Source organism: Symphodus melops (assembly GCF_947650265.1).
Source record: "Symphodus melops genome assembly, chromosome: 20".
NCBI lineage: Eukaryota > Metazoa > Chordata > Actinopteri > Labriformes > Labridae > Symphodus > Symphodus melops.
Genome location: NC_136710.1, coordinates 16,169,513 through 16,187,536, shown reverse-complemented (window position 1 = coordinate 16,187,536; position 18,024 = coordinate 16,169,513). Strand labels below are relative to the sequence as shown.

The 18,024-nt window shown below is 41.3% G+C and overlaps 1 protein-coding gene across 2 annotated transcripts in view; it reads right to left on the bottom strand.

Annotated features, from left to right (window-relative positions):
- Positions 1–3,921: 3,921 nt before the first annotated feature.
- Positions 3,922–18,024, bottom strand: part of fgf11a (fibroblast growth factor 11a) — a 141,045-nt gene continuing 126,942 nt past the window's right edge. For both annotated transcript variants that reach the window (XM_079371892.1, XM_079371893.1), the window contains 2 exons: positions 5,385–5,583; positions 3,922–4,988 (listed from right to left, as the gene is read on the bottom strand). In XM_079371892.1, coding sequence (XP_079228018.1) covers positions 4,846–4,988; positions 5,385–5,583 — 342 coding nt within the window. In that variant the 3' untranslated portion in view covers positions 3,922–4,845. The remainder of the gene's footprint in view (positions 4,989–5,384; positions 5,584–18,024) is intronic.

The following is an 18,024-nucleotide window of genomic DNA, read 5'->3' as shown; positions in this document are numbered from 1 at the left end:
TGTACATGACTGACACATTGCTTCACTCTATCTCTCAAAGACTTTAAAGGCAGGGTCGGTAATTTTTGAAAACGAGCATGATTTTAAAAATTCTCTCCATGCTCCATGTGCCCCCCCTAAAGCCATGCGCCTCACTTAAATGCACGAGCACCATTGGTCCAGAAGCGGATTTCAGCCAAGGTTTTGATTGTGGGCTCGTGCATGCATTAGATTGAGAGCGACCAGGGAGGCAGGATTGGTTTATGAAACACGTAGCCCACCGATTGCAAACATTGGTCGAAGTTTTTATGTGTTTACAACTGCTACAGATGGCAGATTTATTTCAATTATTTTTCAAAGCACATGAAATATTATTAATTATCAGGACCTAAAGACAATTTCAACCAAAATCTTAAAAAGTGGCTGAGAGAAATTACCTACCCTGCCTTTAAACAAACACATGCCCTATTGTCGGTATATCACAGCCCATATAAGTAATTATTATTACATTTTAGCCCTTAGCTCGCTGTTAAAGTATGTTTTAATATAATCTGCTAAAATCCTGAATTAAAATAAACATGTAAGAAAACATTCTCCAGCCCTTTAAACTACAGTATGCCCCTCCTCTCTCCTCTCTGTACCATTGAGTGTCTTACAGGACAGTAAATTGTATTCTTTTGGGCAGAACCTCATTTAATTGACTATTAAGGTAATTACATACTGCAACTATATAGTTAAACATTGTGTCCTAGATTTAGCTTTTCATAAGGGATGACTGGTCAGGCGTGCCAACCCGACGGTCTATTTAACTCTTTAATTAAAGTCTTTACTGTGACGATGTAAAACAATTTAGAAATAGTAGGAATAAATTAAAATGTACAAAAGTTTATTGTATTTTTCCTACTTCTTATTTATTGTATTAACATTCTGTGTTCTTTCTTTCCTTCTTAAACTACATTTTCATTCCACTCACCTACCAGGTCGGCTTCTCTCAAGTAGCAGATTACTTTGCTCTGCAGCTCCCCTCTATTCAGCAAGGGTTATCAGCTATTATTATTTACAACCACAGGTAACACGGGTGCAGAGGATTATGCATGAAGCAAGAAGTGTGTTCAGGGAATACTAGCCATATTACCATAATTCCCTCTTAAAACTATTTTTGTTCTGCTCATCAGCGCAAATTATTTCCCCTAAAATTCTCTCTCTCTCGCTCTCTCTTTTCTTCCGTGTGGTCCTCTCTCTAAAGCCTGATCATCAATCTAGCCTCGCCTCTACCTTCCGAACACACAAAACTCCCTCGCTTCCCACAATACATAAACATTAGGAGGAAACAATTACCCTGCCTGGCACATTGCAACAAGAAAGTTTGATATGAAAAATGATTGCTTTTCATGTTGAATAGAAAGAACAAATGGAAAGAACAAAACCACATTCCCAGGCGAGAAAAGTGATTATATTAAAAAAGTTGGTTTCTTTACCAGGACAGTCTATTGGATAAACAATGAAGACAATTAGAATAATGTGAATATATCACATCTAAATGTTTATATTTTTCATCTTTAAGTTTTTACTCATTTACATATGACTTTGGTTTTTTTTACGTTTCCCTCTAAATTAAACAGTCACAGTAATCATCCTTTATTAAATTAAAACAAATTTGTGAAAAAAGTTTTAAAAAAGGCTTAAATTCCTTTGCATCACAACTAAAGTCTCCAAGAGAGGCATTTAGATAGATAAAAACAGGTGATTTATGTGAAGCATCTTCTTGTTATGTCAGGAACAGATCCTTAGTTGACGCCACCATGACTTAAAGGCTGCTACAGGTATTTAGTATTGTTCTTCAATTAGTTTGGGAGACTTGAAGAACATTGCCTAAATAAAGATTTGACAATATATAAGCAGCATGAGCCGAGATATCCTGACCTTTAGACATTAACACATAGGACCCTACACTTCCCATAATGCAGTGCAGCCATCTTTAACTTCTTTAACTTCATAGTTTCAGGAGAATTCTTTCTGGCATAGTTTGGCCATTTTTCACCAACCATTTCACCAAAGTCTGTTTACAGTCAACACACCTATACAAAGCCTTCTTTGACCCTAGAGGCAGCTGGTAAACTGCCTTCAGTGATGTCATTTGAGTCATCGCTGCCAAAGACATCGCATACAGATTACAAGGCGCTGATTATGTATTCATACCGTCTTGCAATAAACAAACAAATCAATGATTGAGACTGAAACAGGAAGTGACTCGCAAAATTCAGAATGGATACTCCAAATGTAGTTTACAATTAAAACACTAGATTTTATTAGCCTCCCCAAGATGTTTTAGGAATGATGTCGGATTTGACGTGATGTCCTTACTCAGGCTGCCTATAAATCTACAGGGTTAAGTTGTTGGGCCCAGATAGGGCCACGTGTTAGGGTAGTAATAATAATAATGCATTTTATTATTTTATTGAAGACACCTTTCAAAACACTCAAGGTCACCTTACAAAGCAGAGATAAAGTAGGTCGGTAGTTGTCACTACCTGGCAACTCACATACACAGAGCCTGGGTCTGTTTAATGTGGCAAAGCTGTTTTGGTGGCGATGGAAGGCCATAAGTCATGTTACGTTACTTATTAGTCATAAGGGCACAATTGGGATGAGCGGTTTCTTCACTTCGGGCTTATCCTTTCATGAGGGGAACAAGTATGTTGTGTTTATTTTAAAATGGATTTTATCTTTAGAATTGAATGAAATGTGTCTTTTTAAAGAAGCAGGAATAATGACAACAGCTCAAACAAAGGTTTGGTTTGGTTTGTTTACATAGCATCATTCTGTGGGGTATTTTTCTGCTGTGAGCAGCTCAATATTTCCTTTGAAAGGAAACAGCTATATCTTAGCGGTGTACTCAGAGATAAAGTGTTTCTTCACAGCTTAATATTAGAATGTAATATGTATTTAGGACACAGAAATAGTGTAACCAATGGATTGTACACGCCTAAAGAGGATTAGTTACCTTACCCGAAACAGATGTAAAGACTTGGGTGGCTTACTTACAGGAAGAGTTGGATTTAGTTGTGTTTTCTCTCATACATAAGATAAAACCGAGCTTGAAGGGGTTTGTGGTACTGAAGGTAGACTTTAACATCTCCAGCCACACAAAATGATAAGATGACATCACTGAAGTTATTTTCCACTTGACACAGCTCCTCCTGGAGACACTGAAGACCTCTATAGAATTATGTCCACAGACTAAAGTACTCATTTACAAACAGACTTTGACACGTAAAATGGGTGTATTGCTGCTATAAAAACTGTCCACAGACAGTTCTTTATCTTAGCAAAGTACGCACAGGGGTGGAAAAGCAATTAAGGTAACTGTTAATATCTGCGCACGTTTAGTTTAAAGAAAAATAAATCATCATTAAGATTGTAGAAAAATGTGGATGCACAGTAGATTATAAACTTTCTTGAGTGTGTTTTCAGACAAGCGTACCACATTGAATGATAGTGAGTCCACTGCTACATTATGGGCTTGGAGGTTTGTGCAATGCATGGCCAGCCACAGTGAAAAAAAAATGAAAAAAAGCTATTGCAGTGCAATCACAAGCGACACTGTCAGGCTTCATCAGTACCCCATCTCACTGATGATATCTCTATTGTCTCCCATGACCTGCACGCACCATCACCGCCACATCAACATGTCTGCTGCATTTGTGAGTGTGCATTTGTTTTGCATATGTGTGTGTGTGTGTGTGTGTGTGTGTGCTTTCAACTTTTCATTCATGTTCAGTGTGTTAATTTACGAGATCATTTTCGTAGTGGTCACTCATGGATAACAAGGTGCTTAAGTGTGTGTGTGTGTGTGTGTGTGTGTGTGTGTATGTACACACTGCATTAAATGTCAGTGTCACAATAAGTGTGTGTGTGTGTGTGTGTGTGTGTGTGTGTGTGTGTGTGTGTGTGTGTGTGTGTGGTTCTGCAGTGTGCTGAGGGAGCTCTTGGCCCCTCGTTTAAGGGTCAAAAGATTCTGATCAGCCTCAGACTCCATTATCAGAGCCAGAGAGGTTGGGAGGGGTTTTCTTGTGCCACCGAGTGGAAAATTGAGTCCATGTCACAAACTAATCAAATTGCGCAAAGACTGGAAGAAGAGAACACACACACACACACACACACACACACACACACACACACACACACGCGCACACACACACAACAACACATGTAAGGGTGACAGTTATTTAAGCCACACACAGACAATGTTGGCTGGAGAACAAAAGGTCTTTGTGACAGCTTTGCAGCTTTCGTGTTAGCTTAGCTTTGTGTCAGGCTAGCTTTAGCTTGGAACCCTGTTGGGAATTCTTAAAAAACACAACGCAATTGTAAATAGTGTGCTACAGTGGAACAGATATGAATGTTGCACTCGTGGTAAAACCTGGAAGACTTTTCTTGGATATTTGGATGCCTGGAAGGATGTCGCTGACGATGGAGAGTATGATGGATCTCCTTCCAGACGGATAAACACACTGTTGGGACATGCAACATGACGCTACGTGACTGTTTGCCTCTTCATGAAGTTATTGCTTTTATATCCCAGGCTTTGACAATCACAGAGGTTGTTAGATAAGTGGAGGGCTGGTGTACATGGTGGTCTGTGAAGGTAAAAGGGGCTTCCCATCAGCCAGCTCCACTCTACCCAATTCTGCTCCTTTTTTCTAACTTAACAGCAGTGCATTGTGGGCTCGCAGAGTTCTTGTGGGGGTCAGTGTTGCAGGCAGCAGGTGTGGGTGTAGCCCTAACAACCCTGTTCAGGTGTCTGTCGGTGCCTAGTGCCCCCCTGTGTCCTCCACCCCCTCCTCAAACATGTGTCTTTGAGCGCTAGGAGGAAGAGGTTTTGGTTTTGGATTGAGGGTCCTTCTTGCCATTCTGGTGCACCGGCGAGTCACTGGAGGTCTTGGGCGTTTTTCTGGGTGGGCTCTGCTCAGCAACGTCGTGTAGAGAAGGCTCCCTGTACATGGCCACTGGGGAGGGAGAAATATTTTACACGTGGAGTCTGACAAGATGAAGAAAATACACGTAAAAGCTTTAGAAGAAAACTAACCACCTTGTCTGTGTCCTGTGGCACTGCTGAGTCGGACTCAAGTCCAAGTCGTGTTACTCGAGTAAACACCTCTATATCTTACCAACTATATACCTATTTTTACCGGGTAAAGAAAAAAACATAAAGTCCTCAAGCTGCACTTTAAACACCGAAAAAAGGAAATTTGAGGACAAAAGCTTTGTTGCACTGGAGGTACAGAGGAGTGATTGGACACTTGGTAAAAATAGTTGACAATGTATAAACTTTGAGCGTCTTGCAGGACCCGCCCGCCCTTGTCTCTGTCGCAGCTCGTAGTGTAAACTTGAATGTCTTTTACCTTCAATGAGTTTGGGCAGAAAGTGAGCTGCTCCCTTCGTCTTCTTGACGCGGTTGCCTTTCATGACCTGTCCATCCCGGTTGATCCCGATGTACCACGCCCGACCCGACTGAGTCTGCCTGTACAGGATGGACGAGTAGGTGACGTAGTAGTTCTCGAACACACACTCCTTAAACTTACACTCCGGCGTGAAGTGTTCCTGAAAGAGACATAAACACAAGCGCCGGGTCAGAGGAGAAGAATAACACATTTGGAGTGTCTGCCATTTTTTATCTCCTCCATTATTTATATATTTACTCTCCAGTTCAACTGGCTCAGCTGGGAATGGGAGGAAATGGGGCCCACATTTCATCGTGACAGGGTTACAGGAACATCTGTGGCTGCATCATGGAAGTGAACACACACGCAGACACGCATAGAGGCCGATTCATTCCAACATGTGCACATATGCCACATGGATAAAGTGGTTCCAGAGGTGGGATGCCATAACTCAGCCGGTTCGGTTTACCTGTAACAAACAACAATCAGGTGGATCCTTCACCTTCCTTATAGTTTAACAACCCCCGCCATTGGCCTTCAGCTCACACACACTTACACACACACAGCTCTGCATTAGACGATACGTCAACAGCGGGACGTCCCCCTCCCTCACGTTACAGCCCTCACATATTCCCTTTCTCGCCCCCATATTCTGCCTCTCCGTCTCCTCTTCATTCCCTCCATCCCTCCGTCATTTGGTAACCTTGTTGAGGAACAAACCAATTTGCAGGATTGATTTGGAGCCTTGATGTGACGGGTGAGCAAAAAAGGCCTGAATAAGGAGTTTGCTCTCTCTCTCATTCATTTCTCACCCTCTCCTCCTCCTCCTCCTCGTTCTATCTCTTCTGTCTTTCTCTGCGGCGCCTTAACGTCTGCCTATATCCATTGTAGCGCACATAAACAAGCTAATTACATTGACTGTATCGCCCATTCTTTAATTACACATCCATTCACTTAGGCAGCCATTCATTTCCTCACCCACCCATTAACTTATCTCTAATAGCACCGAGCCCGATCCAAAGGTCTGGAGTCTCTTGGAAGGTGTAATCAGATTGCTATCATTAACCGCGTTTGCACAGCAGTGTATTGCAGCTCATCTTCTCAGCACTCTTTGTGTGCATGTGCACTTGTGTATCTACATTGAAGGTGTGTGTGTGTGCGTGTAGGTGTGTATGTGTGTGTGTGTGTGTGGATTAAAGCCAGCTTTGTGAATCCCCGGCTCACAACCAACAAACATAAATTCTGAAGTTCATTAATTGATTGATGATGTGAATTAAACGGAATAAGGCAATATCAGCTAAGACCAAAGAGGAGGAAATGGAGATTTTGATTTTATCACCACTAAATGTCACGTTAATTAAAGACATAAAGGATTTATGTTTCAGCTGCCCGAGCCTAGATATGGCAAAAGTCAAGTTCAATAAGGTAACAGAGGCAGGGCCAGTGGTGCAGCACTGAAAAGTGACAAGCTCCATGAAGACATTGAGTATTCAGGTAGTTGGCGGCTAAAAAGATGGCTACACACACAAGAATATTTTGAGCCTGATCCCATCACCTGCCTCCACTCCGATTTGAGGCTTGTTGCAACCGATTTGTCCAAATAACCCTCAAGTGTGTTTGGTGTCAATACAATCCCGAAATATCAAACATGTCTGACATGAGCTATTCCAGATCGGTCTGCCTCCAACTGATTACCCTCAATAGCCAATAAGAGCGAGCAGACTGGGTGGAGTCACCAACAGGATGTTGCATAAGTCTCACAGAAATGGCAGCAAACATAAAGACAACTGTATATTATACTCCTGTCCAACAAATGTAAATAAGTCTCAGATTGCCCCAAGTCATGTGTGTGAAGTGTGTTGTTGTAAATCCACTCTGATCCTGTATTTGATCATATCTACAAACCCCTCTATTTCAGCCCTGCTCAGAACAGGCTGTTTCTGTGTCTGTACCTTTAAATGTAAATTAGCTGTGTATAACCACGCCCCTCTCTGGAATGAGATGTAGCTTTTGACAAGTCAGAACAAACACCAGGGTCACCCATCTGGGGGAGGGGCTATGCCTTTTGTGATGTATCATGCTAATCATGATATACTGACACTGAACACATGAATGCTTTACTATGATGGTAAAACAAAATGCATTCCTGTTTGTAAATTATATCTCTATTTTGGAGTGTGTCTCGTTAAATGAAGCTTAAATACTGAATCCCATGTTTCCAGCTGCAACACAGAGCCTCTTATTCACCTCCTTTAAAGTGCAGACTTGTTTCCCATTACTCCTTTTTCGCTGAGCTGTTTCCTCACCTCAGTGTTCAAGACAAGTGTTGAAAGCAAATGAAACTGAAGAGCTTGAGTCCTTGTTGCCATCAAAGTGATTACGCATGCGAAGATGACTGACAAACTCACACTGTATATTTTCAATTCATGTTTAAACGTTACAGGCTAGAAAGTGGTGAAACATGACCTGAACATGACAAGGCAGCAACAAAATCTGTTTTGTTTTCAGTGTATCATATATTTATGAGTTCCCCTTGTAAAATACACCTTTAATATTTAATGCAATTTCGCTTGGTGTAATGCTTAGCATTGTGCGACACGGACTGAATTTCCCCAGCAGGAAAAGAAAGACTGCATGAATAATTGTGAGTACACTCACCTCTGCAAGTCATGCAGTCAGTTAAAGCTGCAGTAGGCAACATTGCTTTACTTTGATTTAAATTCAAATTACACATTTGGATGAAACAATCCTTTAGATTAATATGGCTGTGATCTTTATGTGAACCCCTGCCCCTTTTTAGATTCAAACTTCTGATCTGCATCAAACAACAAATCATGTTTCGTGCCAATCAACTGCTTTTAGGCTCTCTCTCTCTCTCCCTCTCCCTCTCTCTCTTTCCTCGCCTCTGTGCACATTGGCCGTGCAGCACACATCAGTTGTGACCTTTAAACTATTTTGGGATGTGTATTGATTGTCTGTGTTTGTGTTTTAAGGCCTGGCTCACACTAAAGGACTTTTTAACAGATATTACCGATGTGAGCCCACATACTGTACATCAACAAATAATTACAGGAGTAGTATAGAATGGACAGCAATGATATGACCGGACTTGAAAAAAGCCAAATTTGTAGAAATGGACAACTACTACTGAAAATAACAGTTTTAACAATCGAGATGAAGTAAATCTGGTCTTTTCATTTAACAGCAGAAGGATGGGGGTGATCATTTCACTTTATGTGACAATCCAGGGTGCGCCACCCCCACACAACCTTATATCAGATGTATATGCTTGGTATGTTCTGTGCAGCATTTAGTGGGCGGGGCTTTGTGGAGTGATACAAAATAGAAGAAGAAGCATGTTTTTTTTCTTTTTTTTTTGCAAAATGGCTGTTGAAAAATAAGCCAATGCAGAAGTGAAAAAAGTTGCAGTTCTTAGAGTGTCCACTTGAGGTTGCCTGCAGTAGGAATCCACGAGAGGCCCCATGTTAAAGTGAACATTACAGCAGAAAAAAAAACTTGGTAAACAACATGGTAAAAATTAAACAAATAATCTGAATACCTTGTTTCTTAATCCTTACACGCTTTATGGCAGGTTAATTTGTTGAATTCACATCTTTTTTTGATAATTTAAAGACTAAGATGCGTATACATATATACAGCTATTTTTAAGACCTCAAGAAGATGGAGCCTCAATGGGGGACATCACTGACAGTACGTCCATGTTTTATACAGTTTATGTTTCATCCAGAAGTTTTCATCATCATATTCATATTATTTGGAGTTCCTGTAAATATCTCACTTACAAAACACCTACTACTGTATATTATATTTTCCCCAATTACATGTTACAATAATTTCCAATCAAAAGAGTTCATTCAACTAAATCCTGGCCAGAAGCCAACTGCATATACTTAGTCACAAACGCAGAACACACTCAGGGTGCCATCAGCAAAGCTTCTTTTAGAGGACAACACACGATTAAGCAGACATTAATAGAGAAACATCCGTTACGCAGCAGACACACAGGGGACACATGCACATCTGTCTGCACAGCGTTTACTCTGACTAGACTTCCTGCTGTTCGTTTCCCTCTCAATCAAAAACAGAGAAACAGGGCTGGATTCCAAACACCTCTTTACCTCTATCGTCTAATAAGATAATGAAACAGAGCTTGTGCTTAATCAAAAGCCTGAGCAAACTGTCCCCCTCGGGCTAAACCCCATTATTTATCCCATCCAAAAGACAAACAAGTCTTTATCACAACGTCTGCAATTCCTCTTGTGTTCAGCAGGGGTTGCTCCAAACACACAAGCAGTTTGGGCTGGGGGGGGCTGACTGTCACCTCTCCTCCTCCTCCTGCTTGTGCTGTCGATGCTCCAGAATTAACTCATGCCTATACTTGCCACTCCATAATGCTTGGCTCTTTTCAGGCCTCTTTATAGCACGCTGAAAACCACTTGAGTCACACAACAGACACAAATCCACACAAGGGACTTCTGTCTGTGCTGCTTTTTAGGCGGCACACATGCAGTTTTGTGTATTTTTAAGCAGAATTTGCTGAAATGTGCCATCCTGTTGCATTATGTATTTAAGGCAGCAGAGATGAATGTTAACATAATACAACTACTATAAAAATTACTGCCTGCTACAACTCGAGAAACTATTAGTTGCAAAATTTAACCATGATGAAGATCGTCAGACTTTCAATTTCGGTTAATCTTAAAAAAAGTTTAAAAAAAAAATATATATATATATATTATTTATTTATTTATTTATTATTTTTGCCTAAAAAGGAAAAAAATACAACAAAAGCAAAAAAAATACTTTTGATATTGAGACATTAAATTACATCATCGGGGTCCATAAAAAGTATCCAAGCCCTCCTTTACTCGCACATGGTAAGAAAGGAAAAGAATTGTGTATGCTTGCACATGTTTGGGTACAGGAGTGTGTACATCCATTCATGCGTGTCTGCTGTTTTGACACAGAGACATGACGGATCCCTCTTACATCAGCGGGAGGCCACCCGGTGCTGGATGACATGCATGCACTCCCTCACACACACACACACACACACACTAGTACAACCACACACAGTCACAACATCAACAGTGACGGATGGACTGGACGCCTCCCTCATCACTCACTACCACAGAAGGCAGATAGAAAGATAGGGATGGAGGAAAGAGAGAGGGAGCAGCAAGAGAAAAGAGAGGAGAAAACGAAACGAAGATCCGAAGGAAAAGAAGTGAAACAAGGCGAATGTAGAGTAGGATCATTCCCCAGTAATGACACACACGCACGTCTCATTTCCACGCCCTGACACCTGAGGACATTATTCAGCCCTGTTCCCAAACACACAGCTGCCATTAACCATTGAGCCTCCCATGCACTCAGCTAGGGGATTGATTCTATGTAAGACCTCTGTGAAAAGTCAATAGGCATTAGTCCGGAAAAAAACCTGGATTAGGTTTTGATTGGATGGCAACGTGGCGACGCAATCGAGCGTGAAGAACTTAAAACGACTTACAAGCTGCGATCGGGCAAGCACAGGTTAATCCAGAGGCTTTAAGTCACAGACACTTATCGACCGCGTCCCAGAGGACAAATGTATTTCACAGCGTCGATAGGGCAACATGAATGGCTGTGTGTGTCTGTTGTTTTTTTTCTTTTTTCTTTTACTGTATATGACAAGAGAAAGCCATGAGATGTGTTACACTTTTACAACATTCAGTAAATGATGTTTGTATTTACACATCAGCGGATCAATAGGGGCTTCCCTGTTGCACGAGAATCGGCCTCAAATGCACACAAGCTTTTTGCAGGCCAATGCCAATGTTAACCACGGATCAGGGAGACTGATAGATATTGACAATGACAAACTCCAGATTTAGCCGAGGCAAGGGTTCAAAGTCGAGTGTCCTTTGGATTGACCAAATCCATTTCCAAACCAATGACTTCCAACTGGTAAATAGGAAGGACTGTTCCTATATAGTGCTGTTATAATCTTCAGATGAGTAAGACACTATGTGTCACATTCACACATAACCTTCACACTCACAATGAAGTTTTAGTCACTTAATAGTGCATTCATTTATCAGGGCAAATTGTTTATCGGTATCCGCAGATTAAGTGTTATATATTTAAGTGCATTTTTACAAAACCATGCGAATCTCAGAGAGTGCAAAACATATTTTTCCAAAGATATCCAAACTATCGAACTTCGGTTTCATATATATATATATATTTTTTTTTTACCTCTTATAATCAGAAAACATGCTGTGTTGAAGTTCTGGCTGCTCTGAAGAAACACAGTCGCCAGTATGTCCTCCTCCTTTGAGTTTTGATTCTGGTCCTGAATGATGTGTATTTGCTTTGACCAAAGAAGTATAGGCGGTATTAAGGCATGCCCACACGGCTAATTTGGATGTCCCTTGGTTTGCCAGGTAACACCTATAATCACACCTACCCATTCTCACACTGATGCCAGAGGTTGCTGTGTAAGTAACCATCAGAAGTAACTAATCCATCCATACACGTGGATACACCGTAAACAAAGCAGCAGGAGCCATTTAGGGTTTAGTGTCTTGCCCAAGGACAACTCGTATCGAGCAGCAGGGTGATGGAACCCTCAGCCTTCTGGTTTAGAGGTGACTGACTGAGACACAGCCAACCAGTGTTTTAAACTATTGATCATATTCTCACTCACCCGCACGCCTTCTTAAGCTACCTCTTCTATAATGAGGTCTCAAGTCTTATCCTTCAAATCACAACCCATCCCATGTGTACAATAGAAAGGTAAGAGTACTTTACTTGAGTACCTACATCTTATCGTTGCACATTTACACCCAGAGGGAAATATTGTCCTTATTACTCTGCTACAAAAAAAAGTTGTTTTCTCTGTCATCATAAAAGGTCAAAACAGCTTAAAGTCAGTCAACTGACTGTCTGTCAGATCTCTATCCACGTCGTCTCCATCCTGTCCCCACTGTCTCCTCTTTTTACGACGCAATACAAAAAGAAACTGCCATTAAAACATCCTGCAGGGGCGGGAAAAAGTTCAAAGGAATGTGCTGGGTTATAAAAAAAAATATTGGATTGATCATGAACAGAGAACTGTTTACTTTAAAAGCCTTTGCGAGGTTTTTTTTGGTTTTTTTTTGGCGTAGTATTGCAGACATGAGCGGATATATAAAAAAGGGGTCTCTATCAAAACATGTCTAAAAATCTGAGATGACTCAATATCCTTGTAACTTTATGTCATCATGTATTTGTGTTTATTTGCATTAAATTGTTGCTTATAAAACTGGGATTCGGATGTGAACATAAAGCAGTGGGAACAAGATTTTTGCTCAGGATAAACCACGCAGGGACATAAGCTGGGTCATTTCCATCCCTGCAGTGATGAAATATTTACCTGCAGATGCACCTGATGGATTAAAAATCAGCAATGTCTGCACACACAGCAAGTTTAGCCTTACAAAAGCTTGTTTACCAGCAGGCCTGATTATTATCTGAGCAAATGAGGAGGAAAGAAAACAATTTTAATTGAGGACAAACAGCTGAGAAAGCATCACAGGAGTGTCCAAAATAATTGTCCACACGTAGGAGTAGTTATCGTTTACTAATTTATGCACAACATGTCGCCCCGCTGGCATTTTCTGTTGTGTTGTCATCAGCAACTGTTCGCTCAGATTCTTTGAAGAAGTCATCACTCAGCAATTAGGGATGAAACTCAGACACGGTCCACATACAAAAAAAACCCAACCAAACAAACAAAAAACTTTCATATCTAAGCCAGCGTTGTATCCTCAGAAGGATTAACCAGCAGGTTCAAGTTTTCAACATGTTCAATTCAACAACCCTCGACTAAAAAATAACCTCCGCCATTAGAAACAACTGTGTGAAAGCTGAAAGTAGCACCAACACTGTGACCTGCAGGGTTTTTTTAAGCTTCATTTCTCTGCTTGACATTCACTTAAAAGACACCCGTTTACAGCTGCCCTTAACTAAACTACTCTGCACTTTAACTTTTAATTTCTTATATATATATAGACATATATATATATATATATATTTTTTTTAAATTAATTTTACTTAAATAATTTGAAGTATTTTTACTTGAACAAATTTTAAGTTTTAATAATTTCAGTGATTTTTAACTTTTCATTGTGATTCTAAATCACTGATATTTTATTCATTTGCTGAGCAATATTGGATTTTCTAATGTATCTTTTCTTTCCTCTGTCATGATGCTTTTGATGTATTGTGTAAAGCACTTTGAATTGCCTTGTTGTTGAAATGTGCTTTATAAATAAACTTGCCTTCAACCTACTAATTGACCTGCAGAGCTCACTTTCACAAGCGCAGGCAGTGTAGGAGAAAGCTAAGGGCGCGAGGCGTCTGTAGGGGGCGTCCTGATACCCGCAATGAGAGCTGAAGAAAAGTTAAAGATAACTCGATGAAACATGAAGGAAAACGGTGTTTAACGTTCACCTAATGGTATTTTATCTCATGTCATGTTCATGCTGTTATTCTGTAATACAACAAAAGAAAAAATAACTTGATCACGTGTTTAAAAAGGAACTATTTTTTTGCTCTCTGCTCGACCTGACGCATCACAGCACAGCTCGTTGCGTGGTCTTTGTGGGGGCGGAGTTCAGACGAGTTATCAGACGTAAATAATAAAATAAATAGTAAACATCAGGTTTATATATTTTTTAAAAAGTAGTTTTCTTGAAGTGTATGAATACACTTGAGTGCTGGTGGGATTGGTTTTAACACCCGGGGCAGCAGCTAAAACCGTCCCTATGGGGCAACAAGTGGATTAGGACTGGCACTGCGTTTTTTGGATCTGTAATCGGAGCGGGTCTGATTCAGATTTGCAGTGAGAGACAAAATGGAGTCATCAGACCTTGAAGATGATTCAGTGGTTCTTCACTACAAAAAAAAAAAGAAAAAAGTAGACACTGAGTCTGTGCAGTCTGGGCCTCTATCCACTCGATTCAAGGCTCTTTAACGTATTACACACCACCACCCAAAAGGAGGCAGCAGGGGGTTTACGTCCTGCAGGAAATCTGCAGGGATATGTCTGCAGAGATAGGCGCTAATTTATTTTGGGTTCCTTCAAATATGCAACATGAACGAGGTCGAAACAACTTCCAGCCCAAACTGCACAGACTTCAACAGAAAGCTAGCTGAAACTAAAACATTGCCGGGCACGAAAGGTGAGACCACAATTGTGTTTGAATGATCAGACAGCTCTCCCAGCCCACCACGAGGCAAACAGAACACGGGACAAACCGAACTGCTGTTTTTAAATCTCTTCCTTCTGTCTTTTTAAGTCCGATATTCCACCTCTTGGCTTCTGTGTGCTCTCGTGAACCCTCGCGTGTGTCTGAGAGTTGCTGATCGACAGAGGAGAGAACAAAGTTTGGAGCGGATCAGGCTGAGAGGGGTCCTCGTCTGTGCCAACATTCTGGCATTTACAGGGACGCCCTGAGGAGCGCTGGAGCTCGACCAGACCTGATGTCCTCGTAGCATTCAGAAAACACACGTACGGACACACACACACTAGCAAAGAGCACATCCACATTAATGAACACACGTTTGTGACACCTGACGGAAAAATGGAGAAATAAACAACATGCATGCATTAAATCATACTGGGACACCTGCAAAATGAGTGGAAATGAAGAGTCACACACACACACACACACACACGCTGTAATGAGAACAGCTGGAGAGGGTGCGGGCGGGTGCAGGAGGGGGAAGAAGCAGGGAGGGATGGAGGGATGTCCTCTGCTTCTCACCTTGACTGCCAGACCCTCGCTGTGCGTTTGGGGATTTTCCAAAGGGAGCCAGAGTTAACCTGCCTTACCTCTACACTACATTTTTCATCTCTCCTTCTCCTCCTCCTCTTCTTTCTCTTACTCTCCCTCATCTCCCCCCCCCTTTCTCTCCTCTTGCATGCTTCCCATCTTTCTCCATCCCTCAAATTTCCTTGCATCTGCTTCTTCAGGGCCACGTGTGTCTGCACGCTCCTGCTGCCACGTCAGAGGAGAGAGGTGTGTTCGAGCTTGTGTGTGTGTGTGTGTGTGTGTGTGTGTGTGTGTGTGATTGGGAAAGGGGATGGGGAAGGGATAAAGTTGGGGGAGGGGGTCGATCAGAGTGCAAGGAGGGAAGAAGGGAGCAAAGGAAAGGAAGCAAGAGTGCTGACTCAAAGAAAAAGTGACAAGCCGTTTCTGATTCAAGTGAGGAAGGTCAGAGGAGAGGAGTTGGAGGCGAAAAGAGGTGTGGACGTGCAGGGAAGAGTGTGTGTGTGTGCGTATGTGTGTGTGTCTGTGTACGTGTGTGTGTGTGTGTGAGCTCGCAGGCAGTTTGGTCCTCTCAGGTCAGACTATAAGAAGACTTTGTTGAAAGCTTTGGTGTGGGAACTGACTAATTGCCAGTTTGCCACCTGTCAGGTTTCTGTGTGTGTGTGTGTGTGTGTGTGTGTGTGTGTGTGTGTGTGTGTGTGTGTGTGAGAGAGAGAGAGTGAACACTTGTGGGTGTGTGTAGCAGTGAGAAAGGGACCAGGAAGTTCCTACTCTCGCTGTAGATAGAACAAACACAACTCAAAGACATTTGTACTATGACACACGAGGTAAACAATGAATCAAGCAGGATTTACATTCAATCTATAAACCTGTCACTCAACATTCATCATGGTTATAAAGTCTTGAGTCTTATGACAGTCTAAGTGATGACAGTTTACCTGCACTATGTGCACAAGAAGCTTCTTTTGAAGACAAATCTTCAATCATTATTGGAGACATTTCTGCAGACGAAGGTGAAACCCTGATTCTCCTCGGGCTGCAGAGCTTCATGCTGGATTTTTGGGGGTAGCTGCATTTTAATATTATGCATAATGGATCATGCAGCCTGCAAAATATGTTAAAAAGTACTGTAAGTTGCTTGACAGTTTGAAAAAAAAAAAAGAGAAAAAAAGTTCAAAGATAGTTTGTTAAAAATGAAGTGAACCTTTTCCCAAGCACTTTTCCCAAGTCTTGCCCAAGGGCACATCAGACATGTTGCTGCAGGAGCAGGAGACTGCTGTTTTGCAACAAGTAGGAAATGTTTGATCATCGTCTTGTACACTGATCATGGACTTACTACTCAACCTAACGTATGACATACATAACAAAACTAAATCCTAATATGAAGACAACAGAAATGATCTGAACTGACCAGCTATTAAAGATGGGAAATAAAACGATGAACATGTTAGAGAGGGCGCAGAAGGACTGTGTCTACCTGTAATAGGAAATGTAACACTGTACCAGAAAGAGTAGGGATGCAACCCTTCACTCAACTCTCGATACGATTCACGATCCTGAGATCTCACGATTTATTTTGAGATAATCGGGAGGTGAGCGGAGCTTCTCATTGTGGCGTTGATTAAACATCCATTTTGGTTGTTCTATTTGTGAAGTTAAGTCTCTGAATCAGCTTGTGTCTTGTCTGCTGTCTTCTATCTTATCATATTCGGTCTTGGGAAGCAAAAGATGCCATAATAACGCCTGCCGAGGCTCACAATTTTATTGCGATTTATCACGATTAAACTTGACATCCCTAATTATGACGCATTCAAAGAAATAACAAAAGCTGAATTATGGTTAATCATGAGGTACGTGTGTTGTTAAGATGAGAAACATGACTGTCAGGACAACACTGATCTTATTCTTGAAAAAACGTGTATTTTGTAGTCCATGAGTTGTGTCGCTCTCCAAGGTGCTGAAACTGCTGCAGGAATCTGAAGCACTACTCCATGCTCTTCATTTCCTGTTTTCATCAGGAGAAGAATCACCAACTAGAAATTGTAAGCCACATATTACAGTGTTGTATCATGTAAACATCCTCAATGTTTAAAATTCTTGCCTAAATGCATCTTTGTAAAGCTGTTCATTCATGAGGTACATAGAATAACGCCACATTAACCAATCAAAAAAGGAGAAAAGTGATCATGCGTAAGCCGACCCAGCAGCTCAAAAGCTGCTGATGCAAAGATTTCTTGCATCTATGCCAAACGTATGAACCGGATTTCAGTTATTCAAACTAAATATATACACACTAAGATTTGTCTGTGCCTGTTCTAAGAAGTTTGCAGAAAAAGTTACAGAGAACTTCCTTAAAAAAAAAACAACCTCTCTGAGTATATTCTCATCCCTTTAAGAATTCTCTGACCTACTCTTCACAATAGCTCTGCAGGAAAACCAGTGAACTAAATATCTTGACGAAACCATCCTCATGCACACACACACACACACACACACACACACACACACACACACACACACACACACACACACACACACACACACACACACACACACACACACACACACACACACACACACACACACACACACACACACACACACACACACAGCTTGTACACTTATTATCTGCTCGTCTCCACAGAGAAAGAACCTGCTCACTGTTATAGAACACAGAGAGATGATGGATGTGGTATCTCTCTATATCACCAAACACCATTCATCCCAAACAACCACTGCTGGAAGATGTGACGGCGAGATGCTCAAGTGTGAAATGTATAAAG